The sequence below is a fragment of the Achroia grisella genome, unplaced genomic scaffold (genome assembly GCF_030625045.1).
Source record: "Achroia grisella isolate CSIRO2021 unplaced genomic scaffold, CSIRO_AGI_Agris_v1 utg640, whole genome shotgun sequence".
Taxonomy (NCBI): Eukaryota; Metazoa; Arthropoda; class Insecta; order Lepidoptera; family Pyralidae; genus Achroia; species Achroia grisella.
Window position 1 is genome coordinate 2,852,192 of NW_026712977.1, and position 21,063 is coordinate 2,873,254.

At 30.6% G+C, this 21,063-nt stretch overlaps 1 protein-coding gene across 2 annotated transcripts in view; it reads left to right on the top strand.

The window, feature by feature from the left end:
- LOC131849110 (epidermal growth factor receptor) overlaps positions 1-21,063 on the top strand; it is a 129,563-nt gene that overhangs the window by 97,190 nt on the left and 11,310 nt on the right. The window contains exon 1 of one of the 2 annotated variants that reach the window (XM_059199102.1): positions 15,775-15,955. The exons of the other annotated variant lie outside the window; for it this stretch is intronic. Coding sequence (XP_059055085.1) covers positions 15,826-15,955 — 130 coding nt within the window. The 5' untranslated portion in view covers positions 15,775-15,825. Of the gene's footprint in view, positions 1-15,774; positions 15,956-21,063 lie in introns of those variants that run through there. 2 annotated transcript variants of the gene reach the window in all.

The window sequence follows — 21,063 nt, forward strand, 5'->3', positions numbered from 1 at the left end:
TCAGAAATATATCGTTTAATTGTTCTCAATATAAATATTGTGAATAAATAATCTACCTAAATTACTGCTTTTTAACGACTTACATGCTATTTGGTGTAATTGATACTGGTAAAAAATCTAGAACAAATTAATTGATCATTTATTAACATTTAATTATTTGGTACGGATATTGATACTATCTTTGGCAGCATTAAACCTGAAAAGACCTTGGATTTATAAATTTGAAATCAATTAATTAGTCTAACAAATTCACGCTATTTTTTAAAGGCAACCGTAGGCTAAAAGCTTTGCCTTTAGCTTCAGTTTTTTGTTGTTTATTTTTATGTAATATATACTGATAAATTTATACCACACATAAAAGCAATAATTGGATTCTAAGGTTAAATCAGAATCAATCAAATTAAGCGTTAATTTGATGACAACACGGAAGTAAGTACGTTCAATTGCAAAATATTAAAGCATAATAGAAAATGTAACTAACAAACGGGCAGGCGGTAATATTTATAAATTTAGTATTGAAGTATGAGTAGGTAACTTCTTCATTATTATATTACGTATATAATAATGAAGAAGTTGCCTAGTGAATTGTCTTATAATTTCGATATTCAATCAGGTGGTTTATCGATTCTTTCTGTATCTGCAGTCATGAATCAGAAAATAGAATGATTAATATAATGTTTATTGTAATTTATAAATATATAGGCAGGATTTCGAAAAGAGCAATATTAGAACTAATTCTATATTTTATTTAAAATACTTGTAAGGTACATATCTCAAATATTTGAGTACACATTAAAGTTTTTGTTAAAAAGTGTGCTTGTACACGAATATTACTAGTCAAAGGTATTGCGCATTTTAATATGTGTAAATACGACAAAACAAAATCATTTAAATTCCACAACGTTTGTTGTGTGCTACTGATTTCTGACCAACATGCCTTGGTACTGGGAAATTATTCAATTTTATACGACTTTAAATGATCTTTTAGGAAACCAATGTGACTTGAATCAGTAACAGTATGACCATTGTGTATATTTTCGTGCTACATTCCTACGTTATATTTTGGAGCATGTTATAAAATACTGATATTAACATTATTATTAACTACTATACGGATTTTGATTAAACTTTACTGAAATATAGCTTGTATATCAGAATAACACAGACTATAAATGTAATGGGTGTGTAACCGCGGGCATAGCTAGTTATTTATAAGTGAGGTAACGATTAGGTACTATTGTAATACTCGTGTTTTCTTTATCTTAATTCCTTGTGAATCATTTGTTTGAGGAATTTATATATTAATACTGTTAATAGTAGAATTAAGGTATGACCTGAATATAATCATAAATTACAGTAGCTATTTTGAAGATGTTAATTGAAATTATTATATGTTAGCATTATGGAAATAATCAGCGATACCTTAAGAAAAATGTTTATTACATTTTTACCAAGGTATCGCATTCAAATTAGATACGAACCCAATTCTATTTACGACAAAACAGCCATTGGCCATTGTGTACAAAAGTACAGTTTGACAAAAACAATTGTCGCTGCCGGTTCCATTGGTTAGCAAATACCTAATTGACGCTTTTACATACTTTCCATTCTATGTGTTCTAACAATTTGTTGTGTGAACAAACACGAGATAGACGTTATTTCGAAGCGTACAAAAACTATATGTACACTAGCATATGTATTCAACCGGTGGTCGAGATGTAGGTAATGTCCAGTCATATCGTTGTGTGTATGGCATGTCTATTGAGGAGGCACGAACCACGAGCTCAGTGTTGCCACCTTTGTGGTTCACCACTAAATCTGGTGGATTTGATCGCCCAGGTAGACGTACTTATTTAGATTTTCATATTAACTAAGAAGCAAATAAAAACGCGTAAATAATACATTTTCAATTGGACTAAGAACGTTTTTCTTAAAAATATATTACTAATGGATCCAAACTTCATTTTTAAAAGTACTCTAACGTTTTTATTAGAAAATATGTTACGTATATGTTCAATTTCCATCACTCAAATTTTCTATAAAAAATTAAACTTTATAGTTTATTGTATTTGTGTTAATAATATATTTAATAAATATAAGTATAATTGAATTTTATGCAGAAGTAAAAATTTGTGGTTTCACTAAGATACGTTTATAATTTTGATGACTGTCTAGTAATTTTTCTTAGTACGTTGAGTGGACTTACCTAAACATTGTAGGCAACTCTGCATGAGCCTCTGACGGTATTTCAACGGTCGTCGGTTAACACTCCGACATCAACGCGATAATTAGTTTTCGGCTCTTTGCCGGTCACGAGTCCAACTTGAAGCATTCCGATATATACTGCCGACTCATCTAAAGGCTTATCTGTACCGAGATACAGGTGTTTTTGTATGGAATTTCTATACAAATCCGCTTGCGAGCCCCTCTTTACGATGATTTTGACTTACACAGTTATTTTAAAAAGGGAATGCTTCAGACAAGATAGAGATAAGCCTTGGAATACTTTGGCAAAAAAAGCCAAAGGAATCCAATCTCGATACGTGATTATACAAATTTGATGCTAATAAGGTTCAATTTACATTATATTTTGTCAACGGCTGACTTATTTATTTTTTACTCAGACCTATGCCGAGAGCTATACTGTTGCGGAGATTGCTAAATAACTTGTGAAAGCCTCTTAAGAAACCGCAATTAAATAACTAAATGTAAGACTTTTATATAACATTGTGATCATTGTCAGGAAAGAAAGAAATTTAAATAGTAGTAATTAATCTGTTCAATTCACGCCATCTTAGCAGTCAGTCCCAAGTTTAGCAATGCTTGTGTTATAGGCACTAGAAAACTTAGTATTTTTTGCAAGTACATACACAGAAAAACCAAATACAAACAATCATACTAAAGTACAAATGTTTGTGCGAATTTTGCGAAGAATTATACCCACGTTCATCAGAAGTAAGGGGGTATGGTACACCTAGTTAGTGTTGAAATTTGCATTTTGAATTACTTCATGTCCGGTCAAAAACAGCGATGGGACAATGAAGTTCAAATGTTTGTTCAAACTTTCAAGACATTTTGTACTTCAAGACATCTTGGGCGCCGGATTTATATTATTCCTCCATGTATAATAATTGCAAAGGACTCGTGAAGCTGCTAGCTAAGAAGTCGTCACGATGCGCCGTTGGCAATCTGAATAACTATCTCTGTTCACTAACAATAGTTAATTTAAAAATGAAGCCAAAATGACTCCTTCGACGTTACTTGCCTATAATCATTTCTTTATTTATCTCTCTGTATTTATAACAATTTTCTGAAACAAAACATCAGTTTTAGGAAATTCTATTTGGTCTCTATTATTTACATAATAAGATATTGATCTCCTTCTGCTGGGGCACGGATCACGTAAGAGGAGTTTTCGCGCTGATCATTGGTAGGTTAGTATTAGTAAGTACTTTGATATTTATTATATTTTAAGAAATATTTTACTCATTAGTCATTAAGTCATGTGGATCACATGTAATGTACGCGAAATTAGTCATTTAAGAATATATATCAGAAAAAATAATATGGCTATTATTATATGATGCAAACCTTTCTTATATCAACAACTTGTTCATTTTTATAAAATATACGTTTAGAGTGTTTTATTTGTATACTTTATTATCTAAACCAATTAAGTATTGACTTTTTATTTGATAACTAGTAGAACAATAAATGTAATAAATTGCTTTATCAATCTCATGTATTATTTACATAGCAATAATAACGGATTTATTGAAGTCCTTCAATACATAACTCCAGGTTTAAATATATAAAACGTATTTGAAGTATGATAGTATAAGATCAATATTGCTACAAAACTACATCTAGAATTCTAGATTAAGGAAACAAAAGGTCTTGTTCGAATCTGCCCTTTTTCAAATAGTGATGACCATCGATCGATGAATATGAAAATAGATAGATAAGAAATTATTTTTAGTTTTTTAAATGCTGGGTATGAAGTATATATACATATGTATATATTGAGTATCCACTGATATTAACGAATACATTTTATTTTGTTGGTGAACTAATCACTGTTTTAGTAGTTTCATCTTCAGTTATTCCATTATTAATCTTTGTTAATTCTCATAATTATGATATTGATGAATACAATTATTTTCCCTATTTTTAAATCTCTTTAGTATTGGAATTAATACTTGTAAAAATGTTTTACTCATATAATATAATGGAGTTATAATTATGATTTCACATGTAAACAGTATTATATTACCTTGTCAATATATTTATTAGATATTATGTGTTATATGTTAACAATGTAATTTCATTATCATACAATGAATTGGCAATCGTTTCCTGAAAATAGATTTTAAAAATTTACTATTCTATTAATATTTATTCATTCAAAATTAATAGCTAGTAATATAATTTAGCTATATTAACATTCAAATATCAGGCTGTAAACCATCAACCGCCAATCATGTAACTATATTTTAAAAACACTGTTTTGTAAAAAAAAAATTTTTTTAAATAAATTTAATCATTCCAAAATAGTGCTATATGTTCCTGTTTTAAAAACTTTTTCGAGTATCGACATTACTGTTTTTAATGCGCATACGCGTCCCTATCTGGAAGCAGTATTTACCGTGATTACGAATAGTAAGAGAGCGGCGGTAAAAATAATTCTACCTTAACCACTATGTAGGCTTCAGTCACGAAGATGGATGGAATGTTGGTCGCTTTGCTCTAAAATACTGTATCAAGATTGTTTATGCATTACTGACAATCTGTGTGACTGAATGAATGAAACTTTATTGTTCCTCTCACAGAAAGAAAATAACAATTACATAAAACCAAATATAAACTTACACTTATTATATGTAGGCAATAATCGGCTGCCTTGTCGCTAAATAGAGAATTCTTCGAAGCTTTGGCATTAAATCTTTATTTTTTTGTAGTATCTCGGTTAGTTCGAAATGGCAGTCGTCTTTCGTCGTCTGTCGATATACATGAACAGCACCATGAACGTTACGTTGTCATAGGATCCCGAGCAGCCCCTCATGGGGAAGTTGCTGCTAATTTTGCTACTCTAATGATGTTGGCCGCAGCTGGCCTTTACAACTTCACCGGACGATAGGGGACGAGTGTAGATGATACTCCAAGCCCGTGGAAGGACTTACGGCTTAGCGGCTGAAGGCTAACTCCCGCCTGCTAGATAGTTGCTGCTATTCCAGAGGAATAAAGTGTAATTTCAGTCTTAATCCTTTCCATTTAATTCGAACATTCGCCGGCAATTCGGTGGTCAAGCGGTTTAGCACACCACTTTATTTCTGATGGTCGCGGATTCGATTCCTCACACGTGGCAAACATTTATTTTTATGAGTATGATTGTATCGGTCCGAGTGTTTTCTATGTATAGTATTGTATATCCATGTATTTATATCAGTTGTCTAGTACCCATAATACAAGCTCTTCTTCTCTTATCGTGGATCTAGATAGCGCTGCGTTAATTGTCCAGGGTTATTTATTTATTACTTGCAAAGCGAGCTGCTTAGTTGAAATAGATGAGACATAGGTAGGTATCTACAACTTTGTACAAAGTGCACTGCTGTATATTACAAAGTATATTGTTCTGTATTACTTGTATATTTACATCAGAATTACATATTTTTCTAACACAGGAAATCTACACGGCAGTAAATAAGTAGCATGCTTGTTGCACTACGAGCACCGGTAGTCTACATCAGTAATTCCATACATTTCCTCTAATGACAATTTACACTGTTTACCTTTAATAACTAATTAAAAATATAGATATATTTACATCCGTACTAGATACTTGCATATTTTATACAAATGCCATATCGTCAAGAACGACGTATATTTTAACACATAATTTAATTTATTATTACTTGCAATGTATAAGTTGATATACACTTGTTGATAACAATTTACAATATTCAAATTAATGAAAATGTATAATAATATACCCTAATTTTATAAAGTGAAACAATAAAAAAAACAACTTCATGTATAACATCCTTATCTATAGTATAACACACCCTTCGTAATAATAATTTCCTGCTACCGGTGTTCCCGCTATTTAATTAGTAACAAACTACCTAACAAGCCATAAAACATGTGGATTATTGAAAAAGAATAACAATAAAAATGTGAAACAAAATGGCTGACATTACCTGCGCGCGCCTCTTACCTTTGGGTGCCTTGCCTTTTTTTTGAAACCGTGGCCACGGGTACCGTATCTGAGATATAAGGCTCTCGTAGACACGAGTAAGACAAAAGCGGGCCGTGTCGTAGTTTATTTTTGATTTTAATCGTCCATTTCATCGGCCAACCTTCCTACACTGGAGCATAGCGCAGTTTTTATCCACAAGATTTATTGCTTTTCGTCTGTCGGTCACATCGATTATTGTCCTTTGCGGTTATAACAGCTCGTTTTGCACCTTCTTACATGCGACTCCAAATATAGCATGTTATGACATATCTTGTGTCGGTCGACACACTTCAAGTTTTTCTTGCGAAATAATTTGATAAGTAATAATTTATCATGATTTGATTTTATACATATTATATGTATGATAATAATGATTAAATGTATAAAAAAACTCCAATAAAATCTTGAAATAACTGTCATATACAATGTTTAAAAAAGATTCCAATTGGTACTGTAATTGAAATAATACATAATATGTATTATGGCATCTTTATAACAACCTTTGATATTAAATGAAACATTGTAAATATCAGTTATTTACTCATCATTGTATCAATCAAAGAGTGTAATTCTTATAATATTTTTGAATAATAACTATGTTTATATTCGAATGCTTTATTAACCATATTTAGTATACCTTATCAGGCAGTATTAGAATAACATGTGATTTAATCGATATGTTAACAATAAAATCAAAGATCTCCAAAAGACTAACCAAGAATTAAAAAAAGGCTCTGCTCCGACTGCCTGATTCGCGTTTAGATTCCGTTCGGAATCTCAAAACGCAAAAAATCTTTTGTGCCGACCGTGTGAATACAAGTGAGCCCTTTGTTCGTATCGTATGTCAAAAGTGCATCTGTCGGGATGATTATAATTTCTGAACTGAATATACACCTTTATCTTTGACACACGATCATAGCTTCGATGATGGACTGTACTTTGAGTACTACACATCTGAATTCTTTGAAAACAAACTGACAGCTAATATAAAAATCAGTAGTATATCATATTGATTTCTTTTAAAGCCTAAAGAATTTGGAAAATGTGATTCATATATGTTAATTATGATATTCTGTGATTATCCAATAGATGAAAGTTACGTCCTACGTAGTCTACGGAGCTACAGTACAAGTTTTCTCCAAATTAGATTTTTTAAAACTTACTGGAAATACCATTATTTGTGAATTAAAACTGCTATTTGTATTTAAAAAAACTACAATTTAATTACACTTTAAATCAAGGAAAGGGAATCTATGCTCTATATTAGAATTAAAAGTCTTGTCGCTATTTCACATTACCATCGTCAGCTCAAGTCCAAATCAATTAAATAAAAAAATAACAAAGTTTTGGTAGTAACTGCAAATTTAGTACCTACAAAATGAATGTGTCTTGCAAAAATTAAAAAAAAACAGCCTATTGTGGTATTCGAGTATCAAAAATTCCTGGGAACGTAGACCGTAGATACAAATTTGATGGCAACATCAGTTTGATTTTTTATACCCAGCATCTTCTATTGAATACTTATTAAAAACAAAATCCGTAATTTTTTTAATTTATTACTAATTTTATTTGAAACATTAAAAAATTAGTCATAATTATGATACTGATATACTATCAAAGATATTTGGAAGTTAATATTTTTATTTAAATATTGAGTTATTGCAGCGCTTGACTCACATACTCTGACATTTATTTTTCCAACTTAATCGGGCGCATTGCAGGCCTCCGGGCCACATTTAGGATCTTCGCCATGCCTCCCATATTTGACATTACCATGAGAATTGCTCCTTGGAATGACATGCAACTGGATTCATATCTTAGGGCAGAAACGCATTCTTAACAATCTTAACATAGCACACATCTTGTTTCTTTGAATATTTCAAGAGATAACAACACTAATTTTAAACATGGCGGGCAAATTCTATTGAAACTATTGTCTGTGCTGTCTGTCTGAGATACGTATATATGCTACTATACTGCTGTGGACTAAACTAAAGTTTATTTTCATTACAATGTCTCAACACAAAAAGTTTTTTGTCTATCCGTAGACAACGACAGATGTAATAAGTTTTATAGGTTATAATAGCCTCATTGAAGAATTTTCAACTTCAATTAACTACAAATAATTACTTGGCTATAACTTGCTTTTTATATAGCATTATTGTAGTCAAGTCGGGACAAAAGAATGTTTTTAAACAGCCGCCATATCACAAAGCGGATCTAAACTTAATCTAACAAATTAAAAACTGTATTATAAATAAAAACTCTATCGAAATCTTGTAATTATAACAATTCGAAAAAAATCTCTTTTAACAAACCATGGTTTGTAGGCAAAACAAAAGAAATAGTTTTCGATCATATCGATCCGTCTCAAGATTTTGATCGATTTATATCGATTAATTGAATAACTTGTTACTGACTTATAGATTACTATGAACAGTCGGTGGTGGCAGATGCCTCTCCCTTTGGTTTTATAGTATTTTGGGCTCTCGATATTATTCTTTATTATTAATGACATACAATATAACTTTTGTGAGATTTCCAAAATTGTGTCTTATGACGAAATCTTAAAGTATAAATTATAACGGCTGTAACAACACCGTTAAAGGCTGTAAATAAATCTGTACGAATCACCAACCCCGTCACAGTTGGATACCGAGCCAGGCTGAAACCCAAGAATGCGTTTTTTACTATAACATTTATAATCCACCGCAATTATTAACAGTTTCTACATTTGTTGTAACGATCAGAAACATAATTTTTAATGCATCTAGGTGGCGGCACCGTTTATTCAGTCCATCTTGTTGAAATTTTATTTCTTGACAGTCGACTCTTATATGCCATATTTTATATCGTTAATGTATATTCAAAGAATTTATAGTAATTTGTCTGATATCGTAGTGTTTTAAATATTAATTGCTCTTCAGATTTATCTATAACAATTAATGTGCGAATTACAAGCTCATCACTTCAGAACGGCTACGCTGATTTAATAACTTATTTTATATTGTGCTTGTAATTGTCAGAATAAAGTTATTATGGGTGAAATATTTAATAAATAGTACGGGAAGACGAACAGTGGTTTTTAACATTATTAAAGAATATTGTAAGATTAATGTTCAGTTGTTGTATTTCTTACATACCGTAAATGTTTCTGTGTATTTAAATAATTGTTGATTCTACAATAATAATATAATATTGTATAAATGTAATCATTTATCGTTTTATATTTTCCTGAAATAATAATTTAGGTAAAGGTTTTAATCCATCGATTGGTATAATATGATCAAAAATCAATTTTGATATATAAATGAACGACGTTGATAATACAGGTTTCTTGAGTTTTAATTCATCTAGAGACTGATCATTATGTAAAAATCTAGTTAAGAATGCGGTTAATTAAATCATAATATATATACAAGTCGTCGCCATTTCATAAAGTGTGAATATACCGTCGCAAAACAAGTAGGTATAGGTATAGACCTACATATTTGGTGACGGTTTATAAATTCAGACATTTTTGAATCCGTATCACATTAGTATCTTTCTTTATATTGCCCATTAGAAAGTAGGAATTTTGTGACTCAAGCATAACAAACATTTTTATATAATAAAATACATATATTATTTTAACAGTAATAACCGAGTTCCAATAGGTTCTAATAAGTTCTGTAGAAATTTACTAAATTTACTTTTTTTAAATTTCGAATGTATCTATAAAACATTGATAATTAATCAGTGTTTTATGTATCTATATAAATTATTAGAACTTAATAGAATTTCGATATTGTTGTTAAAATGATATATTTTATTGTATAAAATTTTTATACATAATTAAGAAATACAGTCCCTCATTAACGTAACGTAACTTTAATTACTAGATAATTTCTAAAGAGCATTCCTATTACAGCGTCTGTCAATCTAATATTACCAAACGTCCAGAAAAAGCTAAAGTGCACACGAGCCTACAGCTGCGATGTTACCTGCTCGCACAACACAAGAAATCAAAAAGCTATTGTGCTAACACAATGCAGTCAAGTGGCCCCAGAGGCTTTTGTTCCATACACCGCCCGGCTGACGCCAGCTTTCTGCCGAAAAACACAGTCAAACTTTTAAACAAACGTGCTCTGTACACTAAATTCATATACAATTGTTTTCTTTCTCTATTTCTAGTATTACATTTATAAATATTTAGTAATAATTAGACATATCGCAGTTACACTTATTTCTGCAGGCAGTATATGTGTCTGTAGTTGAAATCAGATCATTAATGTTTAAAACTATAAAAACTATCCTATATTCTTAAATTTTACAGAAGCGACCTCCGGAACAGGGAGAGAACTGTAGTTAGACGAAGGTTACAGTACTACAGTTCTAAACCTCTAATAAAAACAAAATACTCATACAGGTGACTCTATTAATTATTTTGACATAATTTGATACATGGTTCAGTTAGATTAGACAATGGAATCACAGGATAGAAGCATGACATCTTAGTCCTCTAGTCCTGTGTTGCCACATGATGACGTCCGCAGTTTATATACTAGGTGACGGTTACCACTTACCATCAGGTAGACCGTCAGTTAGATACTTGAAAAAACTTTATCTCAAATAGGGTACAATCAATAAGTTTCCTTGTATATTTTATGCATATCACGAAGCATATTATTGGCTTATTTATATTCACGGTGGATACAGTGGTAACGTAAAGTAAGAATGTAGTAGAAATTTCTCACGGGTGGCCATTAATTAAAATTAGTCAATAATTAGACATTTCTTTTTCCTAAAATCATTTTACTGTGTTCTTATATTGAAATTAAGTATAAACCGCAGGTATTGTTTTAATATATATATATATATAATTCAATGTCTGTTTTTAATTTAACTTTTAATATAAGGTTTAAAGTATTAATTAGATAGATATCTATATAGATGTATATGTAATGTGTCAATTAATATTTATATATAGTGACTACCATAACTATAATGATAAATAATTTATATTTCTTGTACCAGAAACCTAAATAGAACATTTACAAGTAAATTTCTGTAAATTGGCAGCACATATTATTCACAAATTTAATTTAAACGGATTTCTATTAATATATATAACCAAGACGGCGACATGTCCTAAAAACTTAAGAAATCTTTCGAGCAGTATTTATTCATTTAAATGTATTCATAGGTTTTATATATATTATGTCAGTACATGTGTAGGTACGCAGTAAAGAAATAATTTATTTATATTAATTTTACGACATCAATATGTCAGTACAAGGTTTCCTCTATTGCTCTAAAATAAATACTACTGCAAATATTTATTGGCATGTAACAACTAAGTGGAATATTGAGCTCGGGTATTAGTTCTAATCCTGATGCCTATTGTCTGCGGCATTGTTAACCACTTGAGTGCTTGTTAGTTTTTTTGTACAAAACTGCGGAATACATGTTGCTTTTTGTGTATTTTTTGTTAGTATATTTTCTACGCCACATAAATGCCAGTGCAGTACAAATTGCGTTTCCAATATTATTTATTTCAACACAATCTTTTTTCAGAATTTAATAAGACTATGTTAGTAACTCCACAGATAATATAATATTACAGTAACTCCAATATCTATTGAATCGTGAAATACAACGTATATTGCTCTATAATAATACAGCTAAGTAGCATAACTAAAAAGGTGGATAAAAATTCAATATTTATGTAGAAAAATGGGAATATAAATTTCTAAATAATAAACTGAGGCATTTTTATAATAATTAAATTCTTTCACGTCGCATTCTTTAATTTATTATAGTCAAATATAAAAATCGCTAAATAAATTTTAAAAAAATCAAATAATTTTTAAACAAAAAATAATCATTAAACACCAATAAATATCAGAAACTTGTATTATTTATGGTGCAGTCCATCTCAGAGGTCCAGCGCTCTAATCTAGTGAAACCTCGTTAGGAATGTGAACTTGTGGCTTTACGACTGACCATACGATTTACTAAGCCGACCGCATACACTATACATTACCCGGTCATGACCGGCTACGGATACCGTATTTTATATAAATGGGGAATGCATGTTATGCAATGCGATACAATTGTCTTGGAAAGCGTACTTCGTCGTCTCACAGCAGCTATTTGACTTTCGTAAAGAGTTCAACGCGCGCTCATATATTTCAAACCAAATACATATTTCTAAGTTCTATAATTTATATATTTATTTTATTTATTGATTTTAAATATATATTAAATTAAAATTTATACATATAATAGTAAAGAGACGAACTTCTTAGCACTCCATTTAGCACCTCGCGGTTGCTGGGTCCATCGTGTGGCGGAAAAAGAAACTCCGAGCAGTTCCCGGGATTTGTGATCCGGGTGTAGCTTTAAGGAGCCCCTTTGCCGAAGTACTTACATTATCTCTCACTGGATCCATCGTGTGGTAGAGAAGGAAACTCCGAGCAGTTCCCGGGATTTGTAACCCGGGTGTAGGTTTTAGCAGCCCCTTTGCCGGAGTACTTACGTTACCACTCACTAGGTCCATCGTGTGGCAGAGAAGGAAACTCCGAGCAGTTCCCGGGATTTGTAACCCGGTTGTAGGTTTTAGGAGCCCCTTTGCCGAAGTACTTACGTTACCACTTACTGGGTCCATCTTGTGGTAGAGAAGGAAACTCCGAGCAGTTCCCGGGATTTGTAACCCGGGTGTAGGTTTAAGGAGCCCCTTTGCCGAAGTACTTACGTTACCACACACAGCTTCACGTTATAATTTAAATGTCGTTATCTACCAGTATACAGGGAAAGCAGCATACTGCCGTGACATATAACTAAATTACTGAATATATTTTATAAATTTTTAAATTAATTCGTTCTAAAATTTATAATTATGAAAATCACTTACCTTATAATCATTATTTTATTAAACAGTAGTATAAAAGAAGTTTGTTTTTAATTTTTGTAATAACGTTACTAAATATAGCTTATTAATCTTAGTTATGTTTATAATTAATACGAAAAATGTATTGAAATAATATAGGTATTATAAAACTATTGAAGTTGGGTACATAAAAGTGACGAATACATAACCGGTTCATAATTAAATGGATAATATTCATATAGGTATATATACAATTATAAATGTAAATTTCTACCCATTCTACTTTATAATATTTACTGTTATTTTTTACATGAGATGAGATGTTCAGAGAATTCAAATGACTCGCTAAATTAATGACCGTTACTTTATTTAGAGACTACACTTTAAATTGAAAGTAATTGTCAAAATGCAATTGACAATCTGTTTTACTTATTTGTATACATACTTTGTATTATAGATATATCTTTATATAGTACAAAATGAACTTGCCTCCGATATCTGTTCGTATAGATCTTTTGTTTATCGGATTTTAATGCAGTTTTTAGCAATAAATAGGATTATTCAAGAGGAAATATTATAGTATAATACGTAAACACCAGTTCGAAGACAAGGCGGCTAGATTACTAGCTACCCGCCTTGTCTTCGAACTGGTGTATTATATTATTATGTATTATTATAGTTATGTAAATAATAATATGGTACGGTTTCAGTCCGCCGTTCAAACTGAAGGAAACGGCCGCAGCCCCTCTCATCACTGCAAGCACATTCCGATCACTTCTTACCTTTATTTTAGCGTTAAATACCTTTTTGCTCGCCTCCTTAGGGACACAGCATAATGTTTAATTGTAAATTACCTGCCTCTAGATGTGAGATGTTTAATGTATTTTTTATCCTACTGGTAGTTTTAGAGATGGGCACGTTAAAACAAACTCTTCAGCTTTATATAATACGCGCAAAATCGCCCGCGTCATAATTTTCCATTTTAGCGCGGTTTCTAACTGAAACTCCGCTGCTATTGATTGTAGGGAGAACTGTAAAAAAGCCTTCCTTCATAAAAGGACTAAACAACATTTAAAGAATTTTCAAAATAGGACAGTACTGGTGTTTCCTCCTAACATCCAAACTCACAATATTTTCCTCTTTATAATATTTGTATAAATGTAGTGTTACTTTTATCAGTCTAATTATTTTATTGGGTGGTGAGGATACCAAACATCCAATTTCAAAATAAATAGTTAAATAATAAGATATGAGATCTTAGTTTATTACAATAATAGTCATGATATAATTATCTACATTCTACATAATGTATAAAATCGGTTAATAATTTTATCAATATCATCGTGTAGAATCATTAATGTAAATCAAATCATATTAATAAGCAAATATCATTTCAATTTGAGAAGTATAATTATGATTTGACGGCCTTAGGCCTTAATAGCGGTTTGAAACATTTTCTTACCTACCGAGATTCGCGGCTTCGATTTTCAAACAAAACCGATATTCTATATAGGTATATCTGGCATAAAATAGAAAAGATAATTGTTAGGTATTTAAGTGAAAAATATTTTAGTTATAGTTATAATGTGTAGTTATTTTTACAAGTTTATTGAAATTTTAATAGTTAAGACTTTTAATTATATTACATATATTATACCTACCACTGTACTAGCGATCAGCCCCTGATTCGTTCAGATACAATTATTAGTGACTTGATTTTTAATTTGACTTAACAAGGGTCCCATTGCTTGCAATATGGGGGATACTATTTCTAGCAATGGGACCCTGGTTTCCATTACTAGCATTCCTCCTTGTAATAGTTGAATTTCTATTGAGAGTACAAATTGAGTCCGATATCTGCTACCTACAATAGTGTACCATATTAGAAATGTATTTCATCGTTGGCTATTAATTTCAGGCGATCTATTTTTTTTTATCTATTAATCAGATCGCTACAAAAGGTATAGTCGACAAAAAACCTTAGGTCCAGTGCCGTAGCTCAATTATTTGTGTCGGTAGAAGTACAATGCGTTGTTATTAAACTTTTGTTACGTGGCTTTTTCTGTCGCCATATCGCCGTACCTGTAGTACCTTCGCTGCGTTTACCTGTACTCGAGAGAGGGCAGAGAGCCGGCCATAGAATTAAATACGTATAGACACGCCACTACCAATATAATGTAATGAGTACCAATATAATGAAAATAATTATATTTTTTTAAATATATATACTAATTTGCTTTAAATTACAGATGTAGTTATATTAGATGTAATTAAAAGCAATTTAGTTTTCTTTTGAATTAAAATTTAGGTTTTTCTATACCAATATGTTTTAAGTAATTTGTAATTAATATAAATATTCTTACTTCTTATTTACGATACTTACATAAATAAAGCTTACACGAAAAAACATAATTTTATATTTTACTCAAGAGATACAATTTTAATAGTATATAAATAATTAAATAATGAAAAATAACTATACAGCCTAATATCATTTAAAGACAAATTAATAATTATATAACGACGTAATTATAATAACAATGCGTCCTAATCGTCACACATCTCCCGCCCAAACGTAGAAATCAGCCGCGTCTGTTCGCCCTTAGCACTATGGATGCGCCCGCGCAGCGCGAGGCTCTCAAACCGGGCGGGCCAGTACACGATGGAAGTTAGCGTCGGTCGCTCGTGTGTCGTGCTACGTCGCGAGTGATGTCGCAGCATGACTGCGCGTGCCTTGTTGTGGTGCCTTGTCCTCATCGCGGTCGGAACCCTCGACGCGGCCGCGGGCCGTCATCGTCTACACCACGTAGCCACTCGTCACAAACACTCCGAGTTCGTTAAAGGAAAAAGTAAGTGTCGCCCACGGTGCTGTGGTCCATATATTAAGTGCATTGTGATAGTTCAGCAACAGGCCGGATTGTAGCCACCCCATCCAAAACAATTATTAAACAAGTTACAAATTGATCGGCGACTATAAAACAACTCTATAAACTGTAGAAATAAAGACTGCGCACGAACTAATCGCTGGAATAAAATAAACAAAGCTTATCTCGTACCAACAAATGTGGCCTTATATAGTTCGGAAAACTGGCCGCGTAAGCCGTAGGCCGCAGCTTGGCAACAGCCTGTCAGTGCTTCTTGTCCTACCGCCACGATCTCGAGAGAAATAATTATATCTAATTTTGTCTGTGACAATGTTTTTCGTGTGTGAAAGGGACAGAGGATGACGTCCTTTGAGATTAAAGACTGCATCGTAAACGGCAAGGTGTACAATTTTGTAGGACCATTTCAAGTTCATTGTAGTCACAGCTTCCTTTATATGCGTCCATTTGAGTGTTCTGTATTGTTTTCATAAGTAAATGTTATTTAAGCCTCTGCACTGTTAACAAAATGTTTATTGAAACCTGTAACTAAAGCTGTGTTCCATAGATAACAAATTTAACAAAACTGCCAAAACCATACTTTAGGCAGATAATGTTGTTTTACAGCAGTAAAAAATGCTCAACTTTTTTATGTTACTAACAAACTAATTCAAAATCGTTTATCTTTATCATTAAAATATTCAAGAGTTATCGTCACTATTAATTTACAAATATCAATAATAAATAAGTGAATCAAATAATAATAATAACAAGTATGTATATAGGTAATGATTGTTTATAATCAGAAATTACAAAAGTATCACAAATTTACTAATATTATTAACCCATAATCTTGTTAATTTTATTTGTCACAATTTACTAACTATATACATATTTCGAAGAATTACTTCATAATCTCGAGAAAAGTACAAAAACATTAGTGGTCTTTATTTTGTAACAAGATATATTTGTATAGAAATATAAATATCTCAATTCATTAGGCATACAACTAGATATATCTCTGGTTACTCTTCCTTATTACTGTTAAATATTCGTCAATCTTGTTACCTAATATAAACCTTAACCCATGAAACGTACTAGACTTTGCTGGTCTACTTCGGTAATAATCAGTTGTCTTTTTAATTTCGTCAATTTATTTGATGAAATATATAGCCTATATGTTATTCTCATATATAAGTTATGTTATGGTAGAGTTTTATTAAAATTCCTTCAGTAGTTTTTGCGTGAAAGAGTAACAAACATTCATCCTCGCATAAACATTATATTATTTTTTTACTTTTCTATAATATTTGTAAGATTTCTTGTACATTGGTTAAGGGTGGAAACTACTTGCAAAATTTTAAATTAACAAAGCTTTTATGTGTTTATTTTAGCATTGAATTGGTTTGAGAATCAGATTTCAATTTATTATCAGACAGATGTAATTTTTCAGTAGGACTCGTTAATACTAAATGTACGGTAGAATAATAAATAAACCTATCTTACTGTTTAAGCTGTAAATATATTAACGTAGATAGATAGCTGTATGTCATTTATTTGATCGTTATCAATAGATACTAATTACACACCTTCATATTTCAAGTATCTCGTTTAAATAAAGAATAATATAGTAAAATCACTTTTCTCCGTATCCTTATATCAACCTTCTTTCATATATTTTTAATTACCTTCATAATTTTTTAATATTAGTACTTATATGTATAATTAATACATACATCGATCCCAAACCGTTTTTTTATTTCCTTAAGGTATTTCTATTAAATAGTAGGAAGTTCCTCCAATAGTCAACTTTGAACTTGAAAATTAGAAAACAGTGTTTATTTTGGCGTTAGCTTGAATTCAACGGTTTGAAATAAATCTTTATCTATTTTTAAGTGTATTTGGTAGGTCTGAGAATAGGTCGTTGGCTATTTCTTATACGCCTATGTAATAAGGGTTGCGCCATCCAGAAATAATTTATACGGCAAAATAATGTTGGCCAGGTCTGCCAAAAGATTTTAAAATTATTTAAGAAATAATTTATATAATTATAATGAGATTACAGTATTTCACGTTATTTCCTAAGTTAACAGTTTTTAATACAAACTTATTTTAATCTACGAGTATTACAAACTGAGACCATCCAAGTTCGTGTTAGATTTATTATGAACTGTCATAACCATCTATTCGTTGAAATTTTTAACACCGATACCACATACCGATATAACACAGATAGAACCAGTGTCACGCTATTACTAGTAGTATAGTTTTACGTTATAGTTATGTATAGTATTACAGCGTATTTCTGGAACTTGTAGTTATAGTAAAGGAGGTGATTAGTCGATTGAACGACTCGTAACACTAAACTTGTTTTGTTCAATTGTTATTGAATTTTACTGTTTGGTTATTGCCTTCAAAGGCGCCATTGTACATATGCCTCACTGTATAAAGGGTGCGCTATATACATATTTCTAACAATATTATATATTAACTAACATTCTGTAATTATTTGCGGAATACTGCGTATGAAGAGCTTGATAACAAAATGTATTAATTAAAAATATACAAAAATGGAAATTCGACTTTAAAGTAAAACTTTAAAGGTGATTGTTCAATATGTATTATTTTAAAGTTAATGCAGCATAATAAGTTTTTACAAATTGTTTTAACTTAATTCTCATCTTATCCTACCTTGAATAATATATAATTTACATTATGTTTGGCTTATGAATCTAACGTGTCTTTAGATTTATTTATAACAAAGAAAAAAATTATGAATATTCGATAAAAAAATATCTTCAAATCCATGTAAGATCGTAGCTCAATTGTTGGATAAAAAACCTTTATTTAAGGCAAGATATTTTTAAATACTTAATAAGTATATTAAAAATATATAATAATATATTTAAATTGTTTGTTAGAAGGAGAGTTATACTAAAATATTTATTTCTAATACTATCTACATTGTCTACGAAAACGAATAAATTTACTCCTCTTACTAAAGACATCAACGTCATAACACCTATAATAATCTTGATCTTAGCTTTATTTCTTCTGAGATTCTTCTCAGTACATTTGTGTTATGACTTTGACTGTAATATAGCTTTATTATTTAATTTGAAGGACTGTTATTTAATTTGTATTTTTTTACTAATTTACTACATTAAAGGTCTAGGTCTCTTAGGTACAGTGTGATTCGAACACAATAGCAAAAATCTTTTCCAATGTTAATTAGCAAATCTATTTCATTTTTGTAATTAGTAAAGAAACGATTAAAACGATTAGATATTTTTCTATAATAATAAAGGACCTAGTAATTAGAAGCTTAAAATAAAGACATAAATTGGCAAGAATATAAATCGAAATCAAAGCATGTTTTACAAATGCAACATATATTCCACGCAAATGTTTATGATGATGGATATTTTTTGTTGTTTTGTCACGCAGAAAAGTACTGAATACATTTTGAATGAATTACAATTAAATATATATATATTTACCTAACTATTACCAATTATTTATACTTTTTTTTTTTATTCAGCTGTCAATAGCGTATAGTATATAATATATACGTATATATATAATAGAATAAACCTAGTTTGACTTATAGATAAATAAATGAATCAGGAAATTAATCAATAAACATATTTTACATTTAGACATGCATATTACACAAGGAAAACTGGTTTAATGATACTTTGTATACAGATACATATATACGCGTTCGTAAAGTAAAGTATACTATTAAGATTCATCTACAATTCAATTTCTACAATTATAACTTCTCATCTTTCGGGGGAGTTAAATAGCCACTTTATATAAATCATGTTATGACATATTTTAGCTTAATCCGGCTCATTAATAATATAATTAATATTACACTCTACAAACGAAATGTATTCAGAATAAAAGATGAATTTCCATATAATTCACATACGAGAATTATAGAGAGAAAATCTTTAAGTTTGTGTACATACCTATTGTATATAATTTACTCAACATTCATATTTTATGATGTATTGAATTATGTATAACAGTCGTTTAGAGGTCAAGTTCAAAGAAGGGGATTGTATCTTTAACATAAACATTACCTATACCCGTATATCGTCATAAAAACTATACAGATTTAAAAATAATATAGACTCATGTAACTAAAACATTTACATCGCAAAACATAGTGGAAAATTGGGAATCATTTTGAAAATATTCATACAAACAGGGTGGCCGTGTCAGATTTGCCTAGTAGCAAGAGTATAAAATGCTACGAATCACGCATTAAGATTACCGCATTCGCTCCTATCTGTACATAATACATCGAAAAAGAAAAAAATATAAATATTTTTTGTTTAAAATCCACGTAAACCAAGTAAATATAGATCGTTTGTAAATGTTGCTTGCTTTAAAACCATGTGCCACTACAAAGAATTTGCTACAGGTCCCATTCTGGCCTAATCCAGCATTGCATCTTTATTGTACTCAGTATGAAAATACGAGTACTATTAAAATATCTATAATAATGAAACTAGCTGTTCCCGCGACTTCGTCCGCGTGGAATTAAACATATTTTTCTGAAACAAGAGAATTTTTCTAAAATAAAAGTAGCCTAAGTTACTCCTTATTACATCATCATATATATTTTATGTATTTAATGGATTGAATATATAAAATAATCGTTGCAATAATATTTAATATCTACCTACATATCTATTCAGATTTGACTGAAAACCCAACTGGGGTGTTATCATTTTGTCCGAGCCACTCGTTTCAACAATCGTCCACCTTTTTGCAATTATATCTGTTTACATACTCGTGTGTTACTTTATTATTTATTTAATCTGTTGCCATCGCATTCTCTGCAATATCAATATAGATGTTATTTGCACGTTCAACGCGATAACAATTTATTGATAGTATCTTATAATATTCCTGAAGGTACAACACTTGGCCCTATCAAAAGTGGTATGCAGAATATTATTACCTAATGCGAAACCAGTTTATTTTTATTTGAAGAGAATAAATTTTATTAGGTAATGAAGATGAAATGACTTTATTTGAACAATGACTAGAACGTTCAAACTTTCGCCTGTACATACAGA